The 19,267-nt window shown below is 43.7% G+C and overlaps 1 protein-coding gene across 2 annotated transcripts; it reads left to right on the plus strand.

Moving 5' to 3' along the window:
• Positions 1 to 1,408: 1,408 nt before the first annotated feature.
• Positions 1,409 to 14,815, plus strand: rpl6 (ribosomal protein L6). Of its 2 annotated transcripts, none has more exons than XM_072483943.1 (7): positions 1,409 to 1,426; positions 2,901 to 3,074; positions 3,248 to 3,346; positions 5,187 to 5,330; positions 10,014 to 10,062; positions 10,438 to 10,622; positions 14,623 to 14,815. In XM_072483943.1, exons 2-7 carry the CDS (start codon positions 2,901 to 2,903, stop codon positions 14,773 to 14,775), a joined length of 804 nt encoding a protein of 267 aa, XP_072340044.1. In that variant the 5' UTR covers positions 1,409 to 1,426; the 3' UTR covers positions 14,776 to 14,815. The 2 variants fall into 2 exon arrangements, with proteins under 2 accessions (XP_072340044.1, XP_072340021.1); XM_072483920.1 differs by lacking the exon at positions 1,409 to 1,426 and adding an exon at positions 1,461 to 1,701.
• Positions 14,816 to 19,267: the final 4,452 nt, after the last annotated feature.

The following is a 19,267-nucleotide window of genomic DNA, read 5'->3' on the forward strand; positions in this document are numbered from 1 at the left end:
CTCGACGAGTATCCTCCCATTCCATCTATCTCCCGTCTGCCTTTCAGCTCATCTTTCAATACTTGTCTAGTTTGGTTTTAAAAGTATCAAATCTATTTTCCTCAATGCAAGACAGAAAGAAGAAAAAGACAGAGGATGGAACAAATAAATGTGAAAAGAACAAAAGACCAAAGGGTTCAGAAGAATTAAAGTAAAAATGATAACATTTGATGCCAGGTCAAATGTTAATTTTAAGTGTGGAGACTGATGATAGATTTTTAAAAGTTGAAGCTCGTGGGGAAACTAGGAGTATGTGTATATGAAGATAGATCACAGTTCAGTCATAATTTTGTTGAATGGTTCAACATGTTTGAGGCCTCCTCCTGTTCCTATGATTGACAGGAAAGAAGTGGGGTACAACACTGAGAATGTAGGCCCAAAGTCAGCCAAGTAGAAAGAAGATAAATAGTGTATTAAAGAACAATATGACTAATAGACTGGGAGGCTGATTTGGAAGTGATTCTGGTGTTCACCGATAAGAATGGAAGTTAATAGGGCAGCACGGTGGCGCAGTGGTCAACACTGCTGAGGTCTCAGGTTCGATCCCGGCTCTGGGTCACTGTCTGTGTGGAATTTGCACATTCTCCCCGTGTTTGCGTGGGTTTCGCCCCCACAACCCAAAGATGTGCAGACTAGGTGGATCAGCCACGCTAAATTGCCCCTTATATGGAAAAAAATGAATTGTGTAATCTAAATTTTTTTTTTAAAAAGAGACTGGAAGTTAGTAGAACTCTACTGTCATGTTTCCTTTGATCTACAATGTACAAAAGCTAATCAGGTTGCAAAGCCTCCTGCACATTAAGCTCATATTGTACCTGCTACCACTCTGGACATCCACTATCACCATTAGGCATTACCAAGCCAAACATCGAACAGTTGAATGTCGGGTAAAAATCCCAAACATTGTGCCTTTGAACAGAGTGCAGCGGTATTGCAACTTTTTCTCATAAGGGTTACATTGTGATTTCTTGGATGTAGGCAGGTTGCCTAAGTAAGGGGAGTTTTACTCTTAGCTTATAGTCATGGGAACGAGTGACTTTGACTTTAACAGATGAGTTGCTCAGTGTAATGAGCCTGGACTCGACGAACACACTTGGTCCCAGAAATAAAAGGCTGGTGTCCTGCAAGAACCCATAATAAAATTTATGAAGCTTAAAATTAATCAATAAAAGTTCTTAATTAAATTCGTTTCGGACTGACTTAAGAACTGAGAGGCACCCAATTGAAATGTGTTGGGAGACTTATTTAACCCCAGATCCCCATTAAATACAGTTTAAAGGCTATGACTACATCTCCCATGGTGCTTTGCATGTACTTGGCGGAAGTTGGGTCCGGAGAGCTCTATACCACGGTGGCCCGGATGTTAGGCCCTTCCTTTTGAGCAAAGGTAAGAATGGTGGTGTTTTTGCATAGGAGACTGGAATGAAAATCGGCTTCCATCGGAGCCAGGAAGCCTCGTAGACATCCAGCGCCGCGAGAAAAGAACGACAGAGAGTGTCAGCTGCCCAGATTAGTCTATATTTGTAGTCTAGGTGTACCTTTCATGATGTTTGTGGGTCATTTTGTTGGAGGCAGTGGGGGGACTGTCGGTGCACGGTGCCATTTCAGGCGAGATGCGGTGTAATGGCGGTTTCCGAGTCTTGTGCCGTACCAGAAATCCTGGTAGGTGGAATGGAAAATTAGTTGAGATTGTAAGGGAGAAAGGGGCCTGAGCGAGGGAGTAGAAGCGGACAGGAAATTGGGAGTCTTCGTGCATGGAGTCAGACAGTGACTGCTGAGCTTGGGGAATGGCCCATGCTCATGTCCTTAGCACTCCATCGTATTGATGGGTATGAATTGTCTGGGATATAAATGTTGTTGGCTTGGTATGGACTTTTACAATTTTTATCCAATTGGAGTTGAAACCAATTGGTCCAAATTAATTATTATCCAAATAATTGTAACTAATCATTGCATTAATTCGGGGTGGGGTGGAGAGGGTCTGTATTTCGAAGTGCACATTCGGTTCAGTGACATTTGTACAATTATTTCATTCCCGTTTTCATCCTGAATAATCACTGGTGATTGACACCGGGATTCTGATATGTTGACTGTCAAAGATGTCTCCGTGGGTCAGCAGTTAATGAAACGGCTCCCCACATTGTCCAGACATTCAGCTTGAATTTTGTTTGGTGAGATATATGGAGTCATGTGTTGGAGGTGGAAAATGACCGTTTAAATCTTTTTGCATACACTAGATAATGTTATGTCAGTTAAATCCCACACACTTGGCTGAATGTGCAAAGCAGTGATCACCTTTTGCATGATCAATCTAGGACAGGAAATTCAATTTAAGCATCCCTTTAGATCATAAATGTGCATTCCCAATTGTTCTCTTTGTCATCTCTAATATTCATATTTTAGATGGCAGTCTTCAAGCCTGACAAGTGTTAACTAGTTTGTATTTATTTATAAAAATGTCCAATTAAGTGGACAGTCCACCTACACTGCACATCTTTGGGTTGTGGGGCTAAGACAAGGGGAGAATGCAAACTCCATCAGGACAGGGGCCAGGATCGAACCTGGGTCCTCGCTGCCTTGATTCAGCAGTGCTAACCACTGTGCTAGCTGATTCGGGGTTTAGTTACTCTCTAGTGTGCGTTTTGGTGTGTTCAACTTTCAACGTGTTAAATCTTGCATCACTAAGTATTGTGATACAAGATCACTTTAATGCATCAGAAGAGTTTACTGAACACATTGGAGTCTAAATTCCAAGCTTGTCGCTGTTGTTTGTGATGGTGGGATTTTGGCCTATGTCACTTTAAAGCCAAAACTGTATATCCTGTGTAATCCTGTTGTAAAATCTAACTTTTGCTGGGCAGATGGCAGGCGAGAAAAAGGAACCGATTGCAGAAGGAAAAAAGGAACCAAAGAAACCGCGTCGCCATGCTAGCCGCAACCCTGTGCTGGCCAGAGGCATTGGCAGATACAGCCGCTCTGTCATGTATGCTAGGAGAGCCATGTACAAGCGCAAATACAAAGCTCCTGAGACCAAGGTAAGAAAAGAAGATCTGCAAAGTGCTGTTAAGTTTAAGAATATGTGTGCCAGTATGATGGGACACATGATCTTTGTGCAGTTCTGTACATTTGATTGGTGTTGATCAGAAGAGGCTGGTTTCTGCATGATTTTAATGAAGCCAAGTTAAAGGTTTGCTTCCTTCCTTTTCAGGTCGAGAAGAAGTTGAAGGAAAGGGCTCCCTTTTCGATCACCAAGCCCGTTGGAGGAGACAAGAACGGCGGTACCCGTGTCGTCAAAGTCCGCAAAATGGTAACGATCGCTCCCCCTCGAGAGGAAGAATATTGTGGTTTGTTTTGATCTTTGGGTCTTTTTAAACTGAGGCACTTTTATGGTGTTCCCCAGTGATTTTATTTTTCTCCCGGAGAAGGTTGATGTGCTATCGTAGTAGTTTTATGTTAAAGAGTTTCCTGGGTTCTTGGCATTTTGCTTCCAAATATTTCTTTGATTGCTGTAGAGCAAATAAGGTTAAATTCCCCTGTTCTACCAATAGCTTGGTAATTTATTTTGGTTGACCACTTCAATCCATGGTGTTTGCTAAATATCTAATGAAAAATAAAAAATGAAATGAAAATCGCTTATTATCACAAGTAGGCTTCAAATGAAGTTACTGTGAAAAGCCCCTAGTCACCACATTCTGGAGCCTGTTCGGGGAGGCTGGTACGGGAATTGAACCGTGCTGCTGGCCTGCCTTGGTCTGCTTTCAAAGCCAGCGATTTAGCCTTGTGCTAATTTCAGCGAGGCGGTGGGTGTAGTAAGAGCTTTGGGTTCTAGTCCTGCTTACTGTCCAGCAAATGTTTCAGGATGGCAGCCGGTGACTAGTGGTGTGCCTCAGGGGCCTGTGCTGGGACCACAAGTTTTCACAATATGCATTAATGATCTGGAAGAAGGGACTGAAGGCACTGTTGCTACGTTTGCAGATGATGCAAAGATCTGTAGAGGGACAGGTGGTATTGAGGAAGCAAGGAGGCTGCAGAAGAATTTGAACAAGCTAGGAGAGTGGGCAGTGAAGTGGCAAATGAAATACAATGTGGAAAGGTATGAGGTTATGCACTTTGGAAGGAGGAATTTAGGCATAGACTATTTTCTAAATGGGGAACTGCTTCGGAAATCAGAAGCACAAAAGGACTTGGGAGTCCTTGTTCTCGATTCTCTTAAGGTTAACGTGCAGGTTTAGTCGGCAGTTAAGAAGGCAAATTGCAACATATGCAATGTTAGCATTCATGTCATTCATGGTCTTGTATACAAAAACAGGGATGTACTTCTGAGGCTGTATAAGGCTCTGGTCAGACCCCGTTTGGAGTATTGTGAGCAGTTTTGGGCCCCATATCTAAGAAAGGATGTGCTGGCCTTGGAAAGGGTCCAGAGGAGGTTCACAAGAATGATCCATGGAATGAAAAACTTGTTGTATGAGGAACAGTTGAGGAACCTGGGGCTGTACTCGTTGGGAGTTTAGAAGGATGAGGGGGATCTTATTGAAACTTGCAGGATACTGCGAGGCCTGGATAGAGTGAACTTGGAGAGGATGTTTCCACTTGTAGGAAAAACTAGAACCAAGGACACCATCTTAGACTAAAGGGACGATCCTTTAAAACGGAGATGAGGAATTTCTTCAGCCAGAGGGTGATGAATCTATGGAACTCTTTGCCGCAGAAGGCTGTGGAGGCCAAATCACTGAGTGTCTTTAAGACCGAGGTAGATCAGTTCTTGATTTAATAAGGGGATCAGGGGTTATGGGAAGAAGGCAGGAGAATGGGGATGAGAAAATATCAGCCATGATTGAATGGCGGAGCAGACTTGATGGGCCGAGTGGCCAAATTCTGCTCCTATGTCTTATGGTATTATGTTGGTTGAGGTCCAACTTGAGTGTGATGGAAACTGCAAGCAGGTTGTGCTTATGGAGCAGTGAGGGATCTGAGAGAGTGGGTATCTTCAAATTTGGCCAGGAAATCCGAAAACTAAATTCCAGTTTAGTTTTGTTGTGTAATTTTTAATTTTACAAAAGCAACACGATCGCCACTGAAAATTTTGAATCATAACTGCTTACAAATAAAAGCATATTTCTGCATTTTGGTGGTCTTTGTTTTTCCAGCCACGATATTACCCCACCGAAGATGTCCCTCGAAAAAGGATTAGCCACGGTAACAAACCTTTCAGCCAGCACAAGAGGCGCCTGCGTGCATCCATCACCCCAGGAACGGTGCTCATCTTGCTCACTGGTCGGCACCGGTGTAAGGTAGGCGGGTCTATGGGTTGATGGTGCTTTGTCGTCTTTTTTTTATTCATTCTTAGGATGTGGGTGTCGATGGCTGGGCCAGCATTTGTTACCCATCCCTAAGCAGTGGCCTGCTAAGGCCATTTCAGTGGGGGGCAGTTAAGAGTCAACCACATTGCTCTGTGGGTCTGGAGTCAAGTGTAGGCCAGACTGGATAAGGACGGCATATTTCCTTTCCTGAAGGACATAGTGAACCAGATGGATTTTTGGGGCAATGGTTTCATGGTCATCATTTGACTTTATAATTCCAGATTTTTATTGAATTCAAATTTCACCAACTGCCATGGTGGGATTCTAACCCGCGATTCCAGAGCATTACCCTGGGTCTCTGTATGACTATTCCAGTGACAATATCACTACGCTACCAGCTCCCCTTCTGTGACTACACAGTGAAAGAGATGGATGGAATGGTCATTACAGTACAAGAGGAGGCCATTTGGCTTATTGAATCCATGTAGTCTCTTTGTAGAGCAATCTATTTACTCCCATTTCCTTGCTTTGCCACCTACTCTCTCAATTTGTCCTGGCACCATCAAAGATTGTCGAACATATATCTGCAGGTCCCTCTGTCCCTGCACACACTTTAGAACGATGTGCTTTGAACTTTATAGTGCCTCTCCCGTGCATCACCTCACACTTCTCTATTAAATGCCATGTGCCGACCTACTGTTCACCTATTTATGTCCTGTAGTAACACCCTCGCTGTTTGCCACATCCCTAAGTTTGGTATCATTGCCAAATTTTGCCCGTATGTTCTAATCTCCAGGTTGTTTATTTATCAAAAGACAGTGCCTATCCAGTCTGAGGAAAAATTACCATTTGCGACAACTTTGTTTTCTGTCCTGAAGACAATTTTTTCCAAGCTGACACTGACCCTCTTGTTCCATGAGCCTCAATCTTGTTATCCACGTTTTTATGTGATACTTTGTCAACCGCTCTGATAAAATCCATGTAGGCAATATTTACTGCATTCCCCTAACCATCTCTGTTACTTCATCAAAATGTGGAGATGCCGGCGTTGGACTGAGGTGAGCACAGTAAGAAGTCTGACAACACCAGGTTAAAGTCCAACAGGTTTGTTTCAAACACTAGCTTTCAGAGCACTGCTCCTTCCGGTGAATGAAGAGGTATGTTCTAGAAACATATATTTATGTATTTATTTATACATATATTATATATATATATATATATATATATATATATTTATATATATATATATATATATATATATAGACATAATATATAGTCAAAGGTGCAAGGCGATGCTTTGAATGCGAGCATTTGCAGGTAATTAAGCCTTTACAGATCCAGAGATGGGGGTAACCTCAGGTTAAAGAAGTGTGAATTATCTCGAGCCAGGACAGTTGGTAGGATTTCGCAAGCCCAGTCCAGATGGTGGGGGATGAATGTAATGAGACATGAATCCAAGGTCCCGGTTGAGGCCGTACTCATGTGTGCGGAACTTGGCTATAAGTTTCTGCTCGCCGATTTTGCATTGTGGCAGGTCCTGAAGGCCGCCTTGGCGAGCGTTTACCCGGAACGTTATGTAATAACGTTTCTCCGGGTAAGTGTTTTCCAAAGCGGCCTTCAGGATGCGCAAAATCGCAGAGCAGAAACCTATAGCCAAGTTCTGCATGCATGAGTACGGCCTCAACCGGGACCTGGGATTCATGTCGCATTACATTCATACCCCACCATCTGGCCTGGGCTTGTGAAATCCTACCAACTGTCCTGGCTTGAGACAATTCACACCTTTAACCTGGGGTTACCCCTACCTCTGGATCTGTAAACACTTAATTACCTGAAAATGCTCGCATTCAAAGCATTGTCTTGCATCTTTGACTTTGTCTATAATATATATTATTATACATGTTTCTGGAACATACCTCTTCATTCACCTGAGGAAGGAGCAGTTGTTGCTAACTTTCCGTTGGTTCAATTGCTCTGTTTTATTACCTTTGCTCTCGAGCCAACAGGTATCTTTATGATACCGCCACAAGGTTCAAGTCAGAGTAATGATCAATAACTCAATACACCGATTAGTAAGATTCAAATCAAAGCACATTTATTATACACAGTAATCGCTACTCATGCACAAATTCTATGTCTAAGCTACTTCTACAACTAACAGGCCTATACTTAACTTTGGACTGGCCCACCAGGTATGGGGAACAAATGGCCTTTTGTTCGGGTTCTGAGTCTGCGGGATTTGAAGTTGGTACGGATTGGTAGCTAGGAGCGCCTATCTCGTAGCGAGCGTTGAATTAAGACTTACTTCTGTCGGTGGTCACTGCACCGGTCACGGTCAATGTTGGTTCGTGTTGCTAGGTGACCCGGGCAGGACGAAGAGAGAGCGATTTGAACTTGGGGCCTAACTCTTGTAGTCCCCAGGGGCTTCCCGCCTTTCGGGGCGGACTCTGTACCTGGTCCCAAGTGATTGGACTTTGTCCCAATCGCTTGGTTCGATTTCTCCAATACTAGAACGGTTCCCTGATCGATGGGCGGTCTTGAGGTGCTCGTTCACCTCCTTTGTGTTGGCTCCTGCTGGCGCCGAGGAGTCTGGCTTTGCTTTGTGTGTCCAAAATGTTACTTATTGTTCCTGGGGATTGCTCATCAGTATGTAGATGGCTGCTGCATTTTTATGCTGATGGTCGCTGGTATCGATGTTGTCTGGCCTATTGCAGAGTTAAATACACAGCAAACCTGCACCTGCTGGTTTCTGTCTGTGTTGGCTGACTTTCCCATCAGCCTTTGCCGTTCGCCATTTTAAATCGGGAGTTGGCCAATTTAGGTGGCTACACAGTGCTCCAAAAGCTGGTGTTTGAAACAAATCTGTTGGACTTTAACCTGGTGTTGTAAGACTTCTTACTTCATCAATTAATTAGTCAAGCCCGATCTGCCTTTTGGAGATCTGAGCTGGCTCTCAAGTCACTCCAAACCTCTCAAGTGCCTGTTCATTTTTTTGCCTGTTTATTGTTCCTAAAACCTTACCAATCATTGATTTTAATCTGGTCTGTTGTCACTAGAAATGTTCTTGTGCACTTGCTTGCATAAAGCTGTCACATTTTGCCACTCCCCAATCCTTTATCTGGGGCAGAATTGAAGATGATGGCAAGCCCTTATGATTTGTGGTCGCCACACTACCAGAAGGATGTGGAGGCTTTAGAGAGTGTGCAGAAGAGATTTACCAGGATGTTGCCTGGTATGGAGGGCATTAGCAATGAGGAGAGGTTGAATAAACTCTGGTTTGTTCTCACTAACGGCGGAGGTTGAGAGGCGACCTGATAGAGGTCCACAAAATTGAGGGGCATAGACCGGGTGGATAGTCAGACTTTTTCCCGGGGTAGAGGAGACAATTACTAGGGGGCCTAGGTTTAAGGTGCGAGGGGCAAGGTTTAGAGGAGATGTACGAGGCAATTTTTTTTTTTTTTTTACACAGAGGGTGGTAGGTGCCTGGAACTCGCTGCCGGAGGAGGTGGTGGAAGCGGAGACGATAGTGACGTCTAAGGGCATCTTGACAAATACCTGAATAGGATGGGAATAGAGGGATACGGACCCCGGAAGTGTAGAAGATTTTAGTTTCGACGGGCAGCGTGGTCGGTGCAGGCTTGGAGGGCCGAAGGGCCTGTTCCTGTGCTGTACTTTTCTTTGTTCTTTGTTTATTTCCACCCCACTTCCCTTTAGCAACCTGGGATGTAAGACATCCAGACCATGTAACGTATCTACTTTCAGCATAGCCATCCATCTAGTGCACCTAGCCCTTCAATTTTCACCCCATCTATTGCCTATTACCGTGGCTTCCTCAGATACTTTGTAAGCATCTTCTTGGTAAAGGCCAATACAGAGATTTTAGCCTTGCCCTGTGCTTCTAAGCCTATATCACCTTACTTGTCCTTTGATAGGCCTCAACCTGTCTCTTATGATCCACAAGACTTGCATGTCGGTGGCCTGTGGGGGATTTTTGGAATCCTTTTTATGTTAATTCTGACCTCTCCCTCTCTCTGCCCACTTTATTTTCCTTTTCACTTTTTGTATTTGACTGGGTTCTTGCTTGAAGTATTCACCTGACAGCCATCATGCATCCTCTTTGTTTCATATTTTCCACGTCCTTGCCTCCCAGTATAATCAAAGATCCCTCCCACCCGGCTTACTCACTCTTCCAACTTCTTCCATTGGGCAGGAGATACAGAAGTCTGAGAACACGCACGAACAGACTCAAACAGCTTCTTCCCCACTGTCACCAGACTCCTAAATGACCCTCTTATGGACTGACTTCATTAACACTACACCCTGTATGCTTCATCCAATGCCGGTGCTTTTGTAGTTACATTGTATATGTTGTGTTGCCCTATTATGTATTTTCTTTTATTCCCTTTTCTTCTCATGTACTTAATGATCTGTTGAGCTGCTCGCAGAAAAATACTTTTCACTGTACCTCGGTACGTGACAAACAAATCCAATCCAATCCTTAGGGCCTTGGCTTTGGTTCTCCCTTTTCCCCTCTTGCTTAATAAGGCTACTTCTTGCATCTTGAAGGTAAAAGGAAACAATTGTTAACAGATATGGTTTTATTCCTTCTGATATCTGGGGTTAAAATTTTGCAGGTAACAATTCTGATTGATTATTCACTCCTTTCCTTTGCAGCGTGTGCTTTTCCTGAAGCAGCTCGATAGTGGTCTGCTGCTGGTCACTGGTGAGTAATGTTCCTTTTAATGTTTCACCTTCTTGAAAGCTTGACACAATATTTTCCTTTGTGTTTTACATTGTTTGCATGTGAAGTGCAAAGATACCAACTCCCCAACAGACCACCTCCCAGCAAGTTATGGTTTTGATTCCACTCTGCCACATTAATTTGTCAGTTTCCAGTGATGCCTGTATATCAATTTCTAATTGCACAGAGGTACAGAAGTAAGAATAATCTTGTGGTACTGTATGCTGGAGCAATGTTGAGGCATATTGTAATGCAACATTTGTTTAAAATATTAGCAGCCTGACCATGTTTGCATTGATCTTTGGAATGTGTTCCTTTTCTGTTTGTTATTTCTGATTCCTCCGGTATTTGTTGTAGGTCCTCTGGCCCTCAATCGTGTCCCACTGCGTAGAGTTCATCAGAAATTTATCATTGCGACATCTACAAAGGTTGACTTGTCAGCTGTGAAAATCCCCAAGCACCTGACTGACTCCTACTTCAAGAAGAAGAAGCTGCGCCGGCCAAAGCACCAGGAGGGCGAGATCTTTGACACTGAGAAAGAGGTTAGTGGCTGCACGATACTTCAGTATTCCAGCTCATTTAATCATTTGTGTCATTCACTGTACACAATGGCTACTTCATTCTGAATTTTCAAGGTTGTACAATTTTTGTCTCTATTCTTCCTAAAGGCTTCCCATCTTGCCCAGAGAATGATTACAGCGTTGAATGATGCCATTCGACCTGGTGTATCTATGCTGGCTCTCCCAAGAGCCCCTCCCTGGTTTTTATTTCCTCTTCAAATGTTTATCCAATTTCTTTTCAAAACCTGGTTGAGATAGTGGCTTGACACTTGCACTTGCTGTGCCAAAGTTGCTCCTCTGCTTGTGGTTTGGAGTGTTATCTGACTGCTTTTAAATCTCTGGTTATTTTGCTGCTTTTGCCCCCATTTCTGCCAGTAACCGTTGTATATGGTTCAGTGCCCCTCGATTGTGTGCGATTTGATTCTCATTCCCTGATGCTTTGGTTTAAATTGCCAAACCCAGGTAGTACGGTCTAGCTTATAGAATTTACAGTGCAGAAGGAGGCCATTCGGCCCATCAAGTCTGCACCGGCTCTTGGCAAGAGCACCCTACCCAAGGTCAACACCTCCACCCTATCCCCATAACCCACTAACCCCACCCAACACTAAGGGCAATTTTGGACACTAAGGGTAATTTACCATGGCCAATCCACCTAACCTGCACATCTTTGGACTGTGGGAGGAAACCGGAGCACCCGGAGGAAACCCACGCACACACTGGGAGGATGTGCAGACTCCGCACAGACAGTGACACAAGCCGGAATCGAACCTGGAACCCTGGAGCTGTGAAGCAATTGTGCTATCCACAATGCTACCGTGCTGCCCTGAAGCTTGCCCTGAGCTTGATGTTGGTTGGAATAACTGTCACTGTCTAAGACAGCAAGCAAGTTGAATTCAGAGCTTTATGTTGATTTTTTTTTTTTGGAGGGGGAGAATCGCATCATGTTTCAGTGCTTCATAAATTCCAAAATATTCATACGGAACTTTAGAATTTAGGCGGAATAGGGCAGGGGCTTGTTACATTGGAAATTTGAAGGGTGGCATAAATGTCAGTTACATATTCCGGTGGTTTACTTCCAGTGAAAGGGAATGGCAATTTGAAATACTATATTGTATTCCACAAGGCATGCTTTTAGAAACCACTGGGATTTTCTCCAACCATGGCTCGTGCTAGTGTGTAGTTCTGTGAATATAGCCAGTGGTCATTATCATATTTGATTAAAGTTGATTGGGAAGTGCAGGTACCTGATGTGATTGCTAGGGGTGCAAGCTACACTCTGTGTCAGAAGTTGACTTCAACGATGATGTGGCACAATTTCAGCTTGCTACAGTAACAGTCTCAGCCCAGTAAGTAGTCTGTATTCCATGAGACTTACAGCAGGGTTTTATTGACTGACAAATTGACTGTGATTAATCCCAGTCTTTTAAGATTGATAGATGAGGATGAACTGAATCTGGAAATATCACTAACATGTAAACTAATCTCTGTGGAAGAGGGGTGTTTGAATTGGTACACTTCAAGCCAAATAGATTCACTGCAGATTGAGATGGGTCGTGCTCATGAAGCAAAGACGGGCCATTTCTGGGTATTGTACTTCTATTGGAAGCTGTCCTAGTGATTCTTAAAATTAGAGCTGATTTTAGGTGTGGTCTCGGATATCGTTTTAGCCTTACTTCAATGTTTTCGCAAGTCAAATTATAGATTATCACGGTGGCGCAGTGGGTTAGCCCTGTTGCCTCACGGTGCCGAGGTCCCAGGTTCGATCCCGGCTCTGGGTCACTGACAGTGTGGAGTTTGCACATTCCTGCAAATCCGTGTTTGCGTGGGTTTCGTACCCACAACCCAAAGATGTGCAGGCTAGGTGGATTGAACATGCTAAATTGCCCCTTAATTGGAAAAAAATAATTGGGTACACTAAATTTATATTTTAAAAAAATATATGTGTGTGTAATATATATATATATAATATATATTTTTTTGCATTTTACTGGTCCTCTGGCACCACCCCCACATCTAAGGAGTATTAGAAGATTATGGCCAATGCTGTCGTAATTTCAACCCTCCGTTTCCTTGGTATTCTAGGCTGCATTTTACCTGATCCTGATGACTTGTACGTGTTTAAATACAGTCAGCCTTTCTAATGCCTATTCATAATTTTAGCCCTGCCTCTTATGTGTGAATTTCTATTTTGCGGGCAGCACGGTAGCATTGTGGATAGCACAATTGCTTCACAGCTCCAGGGTCCCAGGTTTGATTACGGCTTGGGTCACTGTCTGTGCGGAGTCTGCACATCCTCCCCGTGTGTGCGTGGGTTTCCTCCGGGTGCTCCGGTTTCCTCCCACAGTCCAAAGATGTGCAGGTTAGGTGGATTGGCCATGATAAAATTGCCCTTAGTGTACAAAATTGCCCTTCGTGTTGGGTGGGGTTACTGGGTTATGGGGATAGGGTGGAGGTGTTGAACATGGGTAGGGTGCTCTTTCCAAGAGCCGGTGCAGACTCGATGGGCCGAATGGCCTCCTTCTGCACTGTAAATTCTATTTAAGCCCCCGTTTCACAGCTATGAACACAATCTGAGCTGACATTTTGATAGTGTGCTACACTGATCTGTTAAGCCCCATCTCTCCTCTCAACTAAGCACAAGATCGCATGGTGCTATCTGAAGATGGGGAGGAGGGGGGCTCCCTGGTGTTCTGGTCAATGCTTATTGGCCTTATAAATCATCTTTATTTCATTGTTTATGGGACTTTGTAATGATGTAACCTTTTTTTAAATGTAATTAGCCTGTTTTGCAGCAGACTAGGAATTATTTGGCATTTAAGAACAGCGCTGGAAATACTCAGCTGGTCTGGCAGCATCTGTGGAAAGAGAAATAGTTAGCATTTCAAGTTGAACGCCTCTTTTGGCCAGATTGTGGGCAGCATGGTAGCACAGTGTGTAGCACTGTTGCTTCACAGCTGCAGGGTCCCAGGTTCGCTTCCCAGCTTGGGTCAGTCTGTGTGGAGTCTGCACGTTCTCCCTGTGTCTGCGTGGGTTTCCTCCGGGTGCTCCAGTTTCCTCCAAGTCCCGAAATACATGCTGTTAGGTGAATTGGACATTCTGAATTCTCCCTCTGTGTACCCAAACAGGTGCCGGAATGTGGCGACTAGGGACTTTTCACAGTAACTTCGTTGGAGTGTAAATGTAAGCCAGCTTGTGATAATAAAGATTATCATTATCAAGTTGATACAATTAAATTAAAATCAGTGCCAGTGGCAGCTATCTGTCTTGTAAGGCAAGATCTGTCTTACCAAACAGAAGACATTGATTGCATCCATTTAACTAACTTGGGGAATCTGTTTGGAAATTACTACGTGGAGGAAAATTTTCAGGACTTGAGATCAATCAAGATACTGCATTGTTGCTTTTAGGAAATTGTTTATATATTGCAATCTGCCATTGCTTAAGAGCCTATTAAAATCCAGGCACCTCTAGTAACCTAGTCTGTGTTCAGATGGCCGCCAAAGATATTAGCAGGGTACGGTTAAGCTTATGAAGCCTAGCTGCAAATTTACCATTTCATACAGCACAATTCCCACAAATTCACTGCAGTCGTTTTGTGGAATTAACCCATTCTCCAGTTATGGATAATTTGTGTCATTGCTGTTTAATGCTCTGTTAAGTGCCGATGTGCTTTGAGGAAATGCTGCACAAATCCATGCATTTTAAACCCTCTTTAAACCCTCTTTAAACCTCTGTTGCTCAGCCTCGCTTTCCTTCTTTACAATATTCCTGAAAACCTATGGTCATCTGCCCATATATCTCCTTATATAACGGCAGACGAGTCACAAGTTCAAAGTGGCTATTGCACAAAGAAATTAATTCAACATAATGCATTTGAAAGGCACCTGGGTGTCCTCTGGCTGATGTGGACAGGATGTGTAACTTTACTATGATTATTGAGTTGCAGTTGCTGTGCCTCATCTTTCCATTCTTCTCTTCACAGAAATATCAGCTAACAGAACAGCGGAAGGAAGACCAGAAAGCTGTGGATTCCCAAATCCTGCCCATTGTTAAAAAGACTACGCAGCTCCGGGGCTATCTCCGCTCCATGTTCTGTCTGTCCAAAGGCATATATCCACATAAATTAATCTTTTAAGTAAGCTGTAAAGAGACACTTATTAAAATTGGGAACTCGACGCTTCTGTGTTTGTGTATGTGATTCAAAAGTAAAACTTTTTTTTTTTTTTTTAAACAATTTTTCCACACATTGAGCTTCTTACTGTTTTATGTTTACAACAAATGTTTATGGTGGAAGGTATAGTTGAAACTCCAATGAAGCCCGAAACCAGGATATCCAAATTTAGTCTGTGGGTCATAGTGCATTACTCCTGTTTCTTTCATGGCTGGGAGTTTGTAAAAATTGCCACTGTGGATATAACCTAAATTTTGGAACACACCAATTTCCTGCTGGTTAATTGTATCTAAATTAGAAAGAACATGGATTTTTCAATATGTGGCCCTGAAGGCTACATAGTGCACATGAACAGTCCCCAGAAACGAATACATTAACTTAAACATTAGGTCATAGCATTAGATTACTGTTTTTCACTGTTCTTGGAAGTTTCAGCTGTGTTCTTGTTGGGGTATTAACTTTTGTGGAACCTAATTTCCATCTTGAAACTGAGCTTTAAATTCATAGGCAAGGTTAGAGCAATGTACACAAAGACTTGGAAGTCCATTGTATTGGAAAGCTTGAATTTCTGTGGCATTGAACAGGATTGTGGTTGGCTTATATGGGGAATACTTGAACCAGATGTAAATAAATTTAAGGTAAGGGGCAGGAGATCACAGAATCCCTACACTGCAGAAGGAGGCCATTCGGCCCATTGAGTCTGCGTGGCCCTTGGATAGAGCCCCCTGCTTAGGCCCATGCCTCCGCCCTAGTCCTGTAACCCCACCTAACATTTTGGATGCAATTTAACATGGCAAAGTGCTAACTCCACACTGACCCAAGGCTGGAATTGAACCCAGGTACCTGGATCTGAGGCAGTGCTAACCACTGTGCTGTCCAGATTTAGAGGGGATTTGAGGAAAGTCTTTCACCCAGGAGGTGATAGGAATCTGGAATGTGCTGCCTGAACGAGTGGTAGAGGCAGGAACCCTCAGCATTTAGATGAGCACTTGAAACACCAAGCATACAAAACTGTAGATCGGGTGCTGGAAAATGGGATTATAATGCAATCCCTATAGTGCAGGAGGTGGCAATGCTGCCCGTCGAGTCTGCACTGATCCTCTGAAAGGGCTCCACACCATTGGACACTCCCAACTAATCTGCACACTGGTGGACACCAAGGGGCCATTTTTGGCATAGTCAAACTGCACTTTTGGGTTTTGGGGGTGAGACCCATGCAAACACTGGGAGAATGTGCAAACTCCACACGGACTGGGAACCGGCGTCGACCCTGGGTCCTCAGTGCTGTGAGGCAGCAGTGCTAGCCACCGTGCTGCCCAGGAAGACCATGTTCTATAAGATGTGGAATGGCCTGGTGGAAATTGATTGAAACCAGTTTCTATAATCTTTTGTCACAAGTAGGCTTATATTAAGACCATAAGACATAAGAGTGGAAGTAAGGCCATTCGGCCCATAGAGTCTACTCCACCATTCAATCATGGCTGATTTCAACTCCATTTACCCGCTCTCCATAGCCCTTAAATTCTTGATTTCTCGAGGAATTATCAACTTCTGTCTTAAAGACACTCAACGTCCCGGCCTCCACCGCCCTCTGTGGCAATGAATTCCACAGACCCACCACTCTCTGGCTGAAGAAATTTCTCATCTCTGTTCTAAAGTGACTCCCTTTTATTCTAAGGCTGTGCCCCCGGGTCCTAGTCTCCCCTGCTAATGGAAACAACTTCCCTACATCCACCCTATCTAAGCCATTCATTATCTTGTAAGTTTCTATTAGATCTCCCCTCAACCTCCTAAACTCCAATAAATATGATCCCAGGATCCTCAGACGTTCATCCTATATTAGGCCTACCATTCCTGGGATCATCCGTGTGAATCTCCGCTGTCCTTCCTGAGGTGTGGGGCCCAGAATTGCTCACAGTATTCTAAATGGGGCCTAACTAATGCTTTATAAAGCTTCAGAAGTACATCCCTGCTTTTATATTCCAAGCCTCTTGAGATGAATGACAACATTGCATTTGCTTTCTTAATTACGGACTCAACCTGCAGGTTTACCTTTAGAGAATCCTGGACTGGGACTCCCAAGTCCCTTTGCACTTCAGCATTATGAATTTTGTCAACGTTTAGAAAATAGTCCACGCCTCTATTTTTTCCAAAGTGCAAGACCTCACACTTGCCCATGTTGAATTTCATCAGCCATTTCTTGGACCACTCTCCTAAACTGTCTAAATCTTTCTGAAGCCTCCCCACCTCCTCCATACTACCTGCCCCTCCACCTATCTTTGTATCATTGGCAAACTTAGCCAGAATGCCCTCAGTCCCGTCATCTAGATCGTTAATATATAAAGAGAACAGCTGTGGCCCCAACACTGAACCCTGCGGGACACCACTCGTTGCCATTCCGAAAAAGAACCTTTTATCCCAACTTTCTGCCTGACAGCCAATCGTCAATCCATGTTAGTACCTTGCCTCGAATACCATGGGCCCTTATTTTACTCAGCAGTCTCCCGTGAGGCACCTTATCAAAGGCCTTTTGGAAGTCAAGATAGATAACATCCATTGGCTCTCCTTGGTCTAACCTATTATCTCTTCAAAGATAACAGGTTTGTCAGGCACGACCTCCCCTTACTAAATCCATGCTGACTTGTCCTAATCCGACCCTGCACTTCCAAGAATTTAGAAATCTCATCCTTAACAATGGATTCTAGAATCTTGCCAAAAACCGAGGTTAGGCTAATTGGCCTATAATTTTCCATCTTTTTCCTTGTTCCCTTCTTGAACAGGGGGGTTACAACAGCGATTTTCCAATCCTCTGGTACTTTCCCTGACTCCAGTGACTTTTGAAACATCATCACCAACACCTCCACTATTTCTTCAGCTATCTCCTTTAGAACTCTAGGATGTAGCCCATCTGGACCCGGAGGTTTATCAATTTTTAGACCTCTTAGTTTCTCTAGCACTTTCTCCTTTGTGATGGCTACCATATTCAACTCTGTCCCCTGACTCTCCGGAATTGTTGGGATATTACTCATGTCTTCTACTGTGAAGACTGGCGCAAAGTACTTCAGTTCCTCGGCTATTTCCTTGTATCCCATCACAAAATTACCAGCGTCATTTTGGAGCGGCCCAATGTCAACTTTTGCCTCCCGTTTGTTTTTAATGTATTTAAAGAAACTTGTACTATCATTCCTAATGTTACTGGCTAGCCTACCTTCAAATTTGATCCTCTCTTTCCTTATCTCTCTCTTTGTTATCCTCTGTTTGTTTTTGTAGCCTTCCCAATCTTCTGACTTCCCACTACACTTTGCCACATTATAGGCTTTCTCTTTTGCTTTGATGCATTCCCTAACTTCCTTTGTCAGCCATGGCTGCCTAATCCCCCCCTCTGATAACCTTTCTTTTCTTTGGGATGAACCTCTGTACTGTGTCCTCAATTACTCCCAGAAACTCCTGCCATTGCTGTTCTACTGTCTTTCCCACTAGGCTCTGCTCCCAGTCGATTTTCGTCAGTTCCTCCCTCATGCCCCTGTAGTTACCTTTATTTAACTGTAACACCTTTACATCTGATTCTACCTTCTTTCTTTCAAATTGCAGATTGAATTCTACCATATTATGATCACTGCCTTCCTAAGTGTTCCCTTACTTTAAGATCTTTAATCAAGTCTGGCTCATTACATAACACTAAGTCCAGAATGGCCTGTTCCCTCGTGGGCTCCATCACAAGCTGTTCCAAAAAGCCCTCCTGTAAACATTCAATGAATTCCCTTTCCTTGGGTCCACTGGCAGCATTATTTACCCAGTCCACCTGCATATTAAAGTCCCCCATGATCACTGTGACCTTGCCTTTCTGACATGCACTTTCTATTTCGTGGTGCATTTTGTGCCCCTAGTCCTGACCACTGTTAGGAGGCCTGTACATAACTCCCATTATGGTTTTTTTGCCTTTGTGGTTCCTCAACTCTACCCACACAGACGCCCCATCATCCGACCCTATGTCGTTTAGTGCTATTGATTTAATTTCATTCCTAATTAACAAGGCAACCCTGCCCACTCTGTCTTTTCGATAGGTTGTGAATCCCTGGATGTTTAAATGCCAGTCCTGAACCCCCTGCAACCATGTCTCTGTGATGCCTACCACATCATACCTGCCAGTCACAATCTGGGCCACAAGCTCATCTACCTTGTTCCGTACACTGTGCGCATTTAAATATAGCACCTTTAATTCTCTATTGACCGTCCCTTTTTGTTTTCTTAGTGTGGTGGACCTTGGTTTACTGAGCCCTTCCATATACTGTGTCATATTTTGTGGGATGGGGACTATTATAACCTCTCCTGAGTTCTGTCTTTTCGTGCTTTTTTGTATTCCTAAGCAGCTACGCTTCCCACTGATTACTTCACCTCTTGGTTCCCTGACTTTCCCTTCCCCCCCAATCTTTAGTTTAAAGTCCTATTGACCACC

The sequence above is a fragment of the Scyliorhinus torazame genome, chromosome 1, assembly GCF_047496885.1.
Source record: "Scyliorhinus torazame isolate Kashiwa2021f chromosome 1, sScyTor2.1, whole genome shotgun sequence".
Lineage (NCBI taxonomy): Eukaryota > Metazoa > Chordata > Chondrichthyes > Carcharhiniformes > Scyliorhinidae > Scyliorhinus > Scyliorhinus torazame.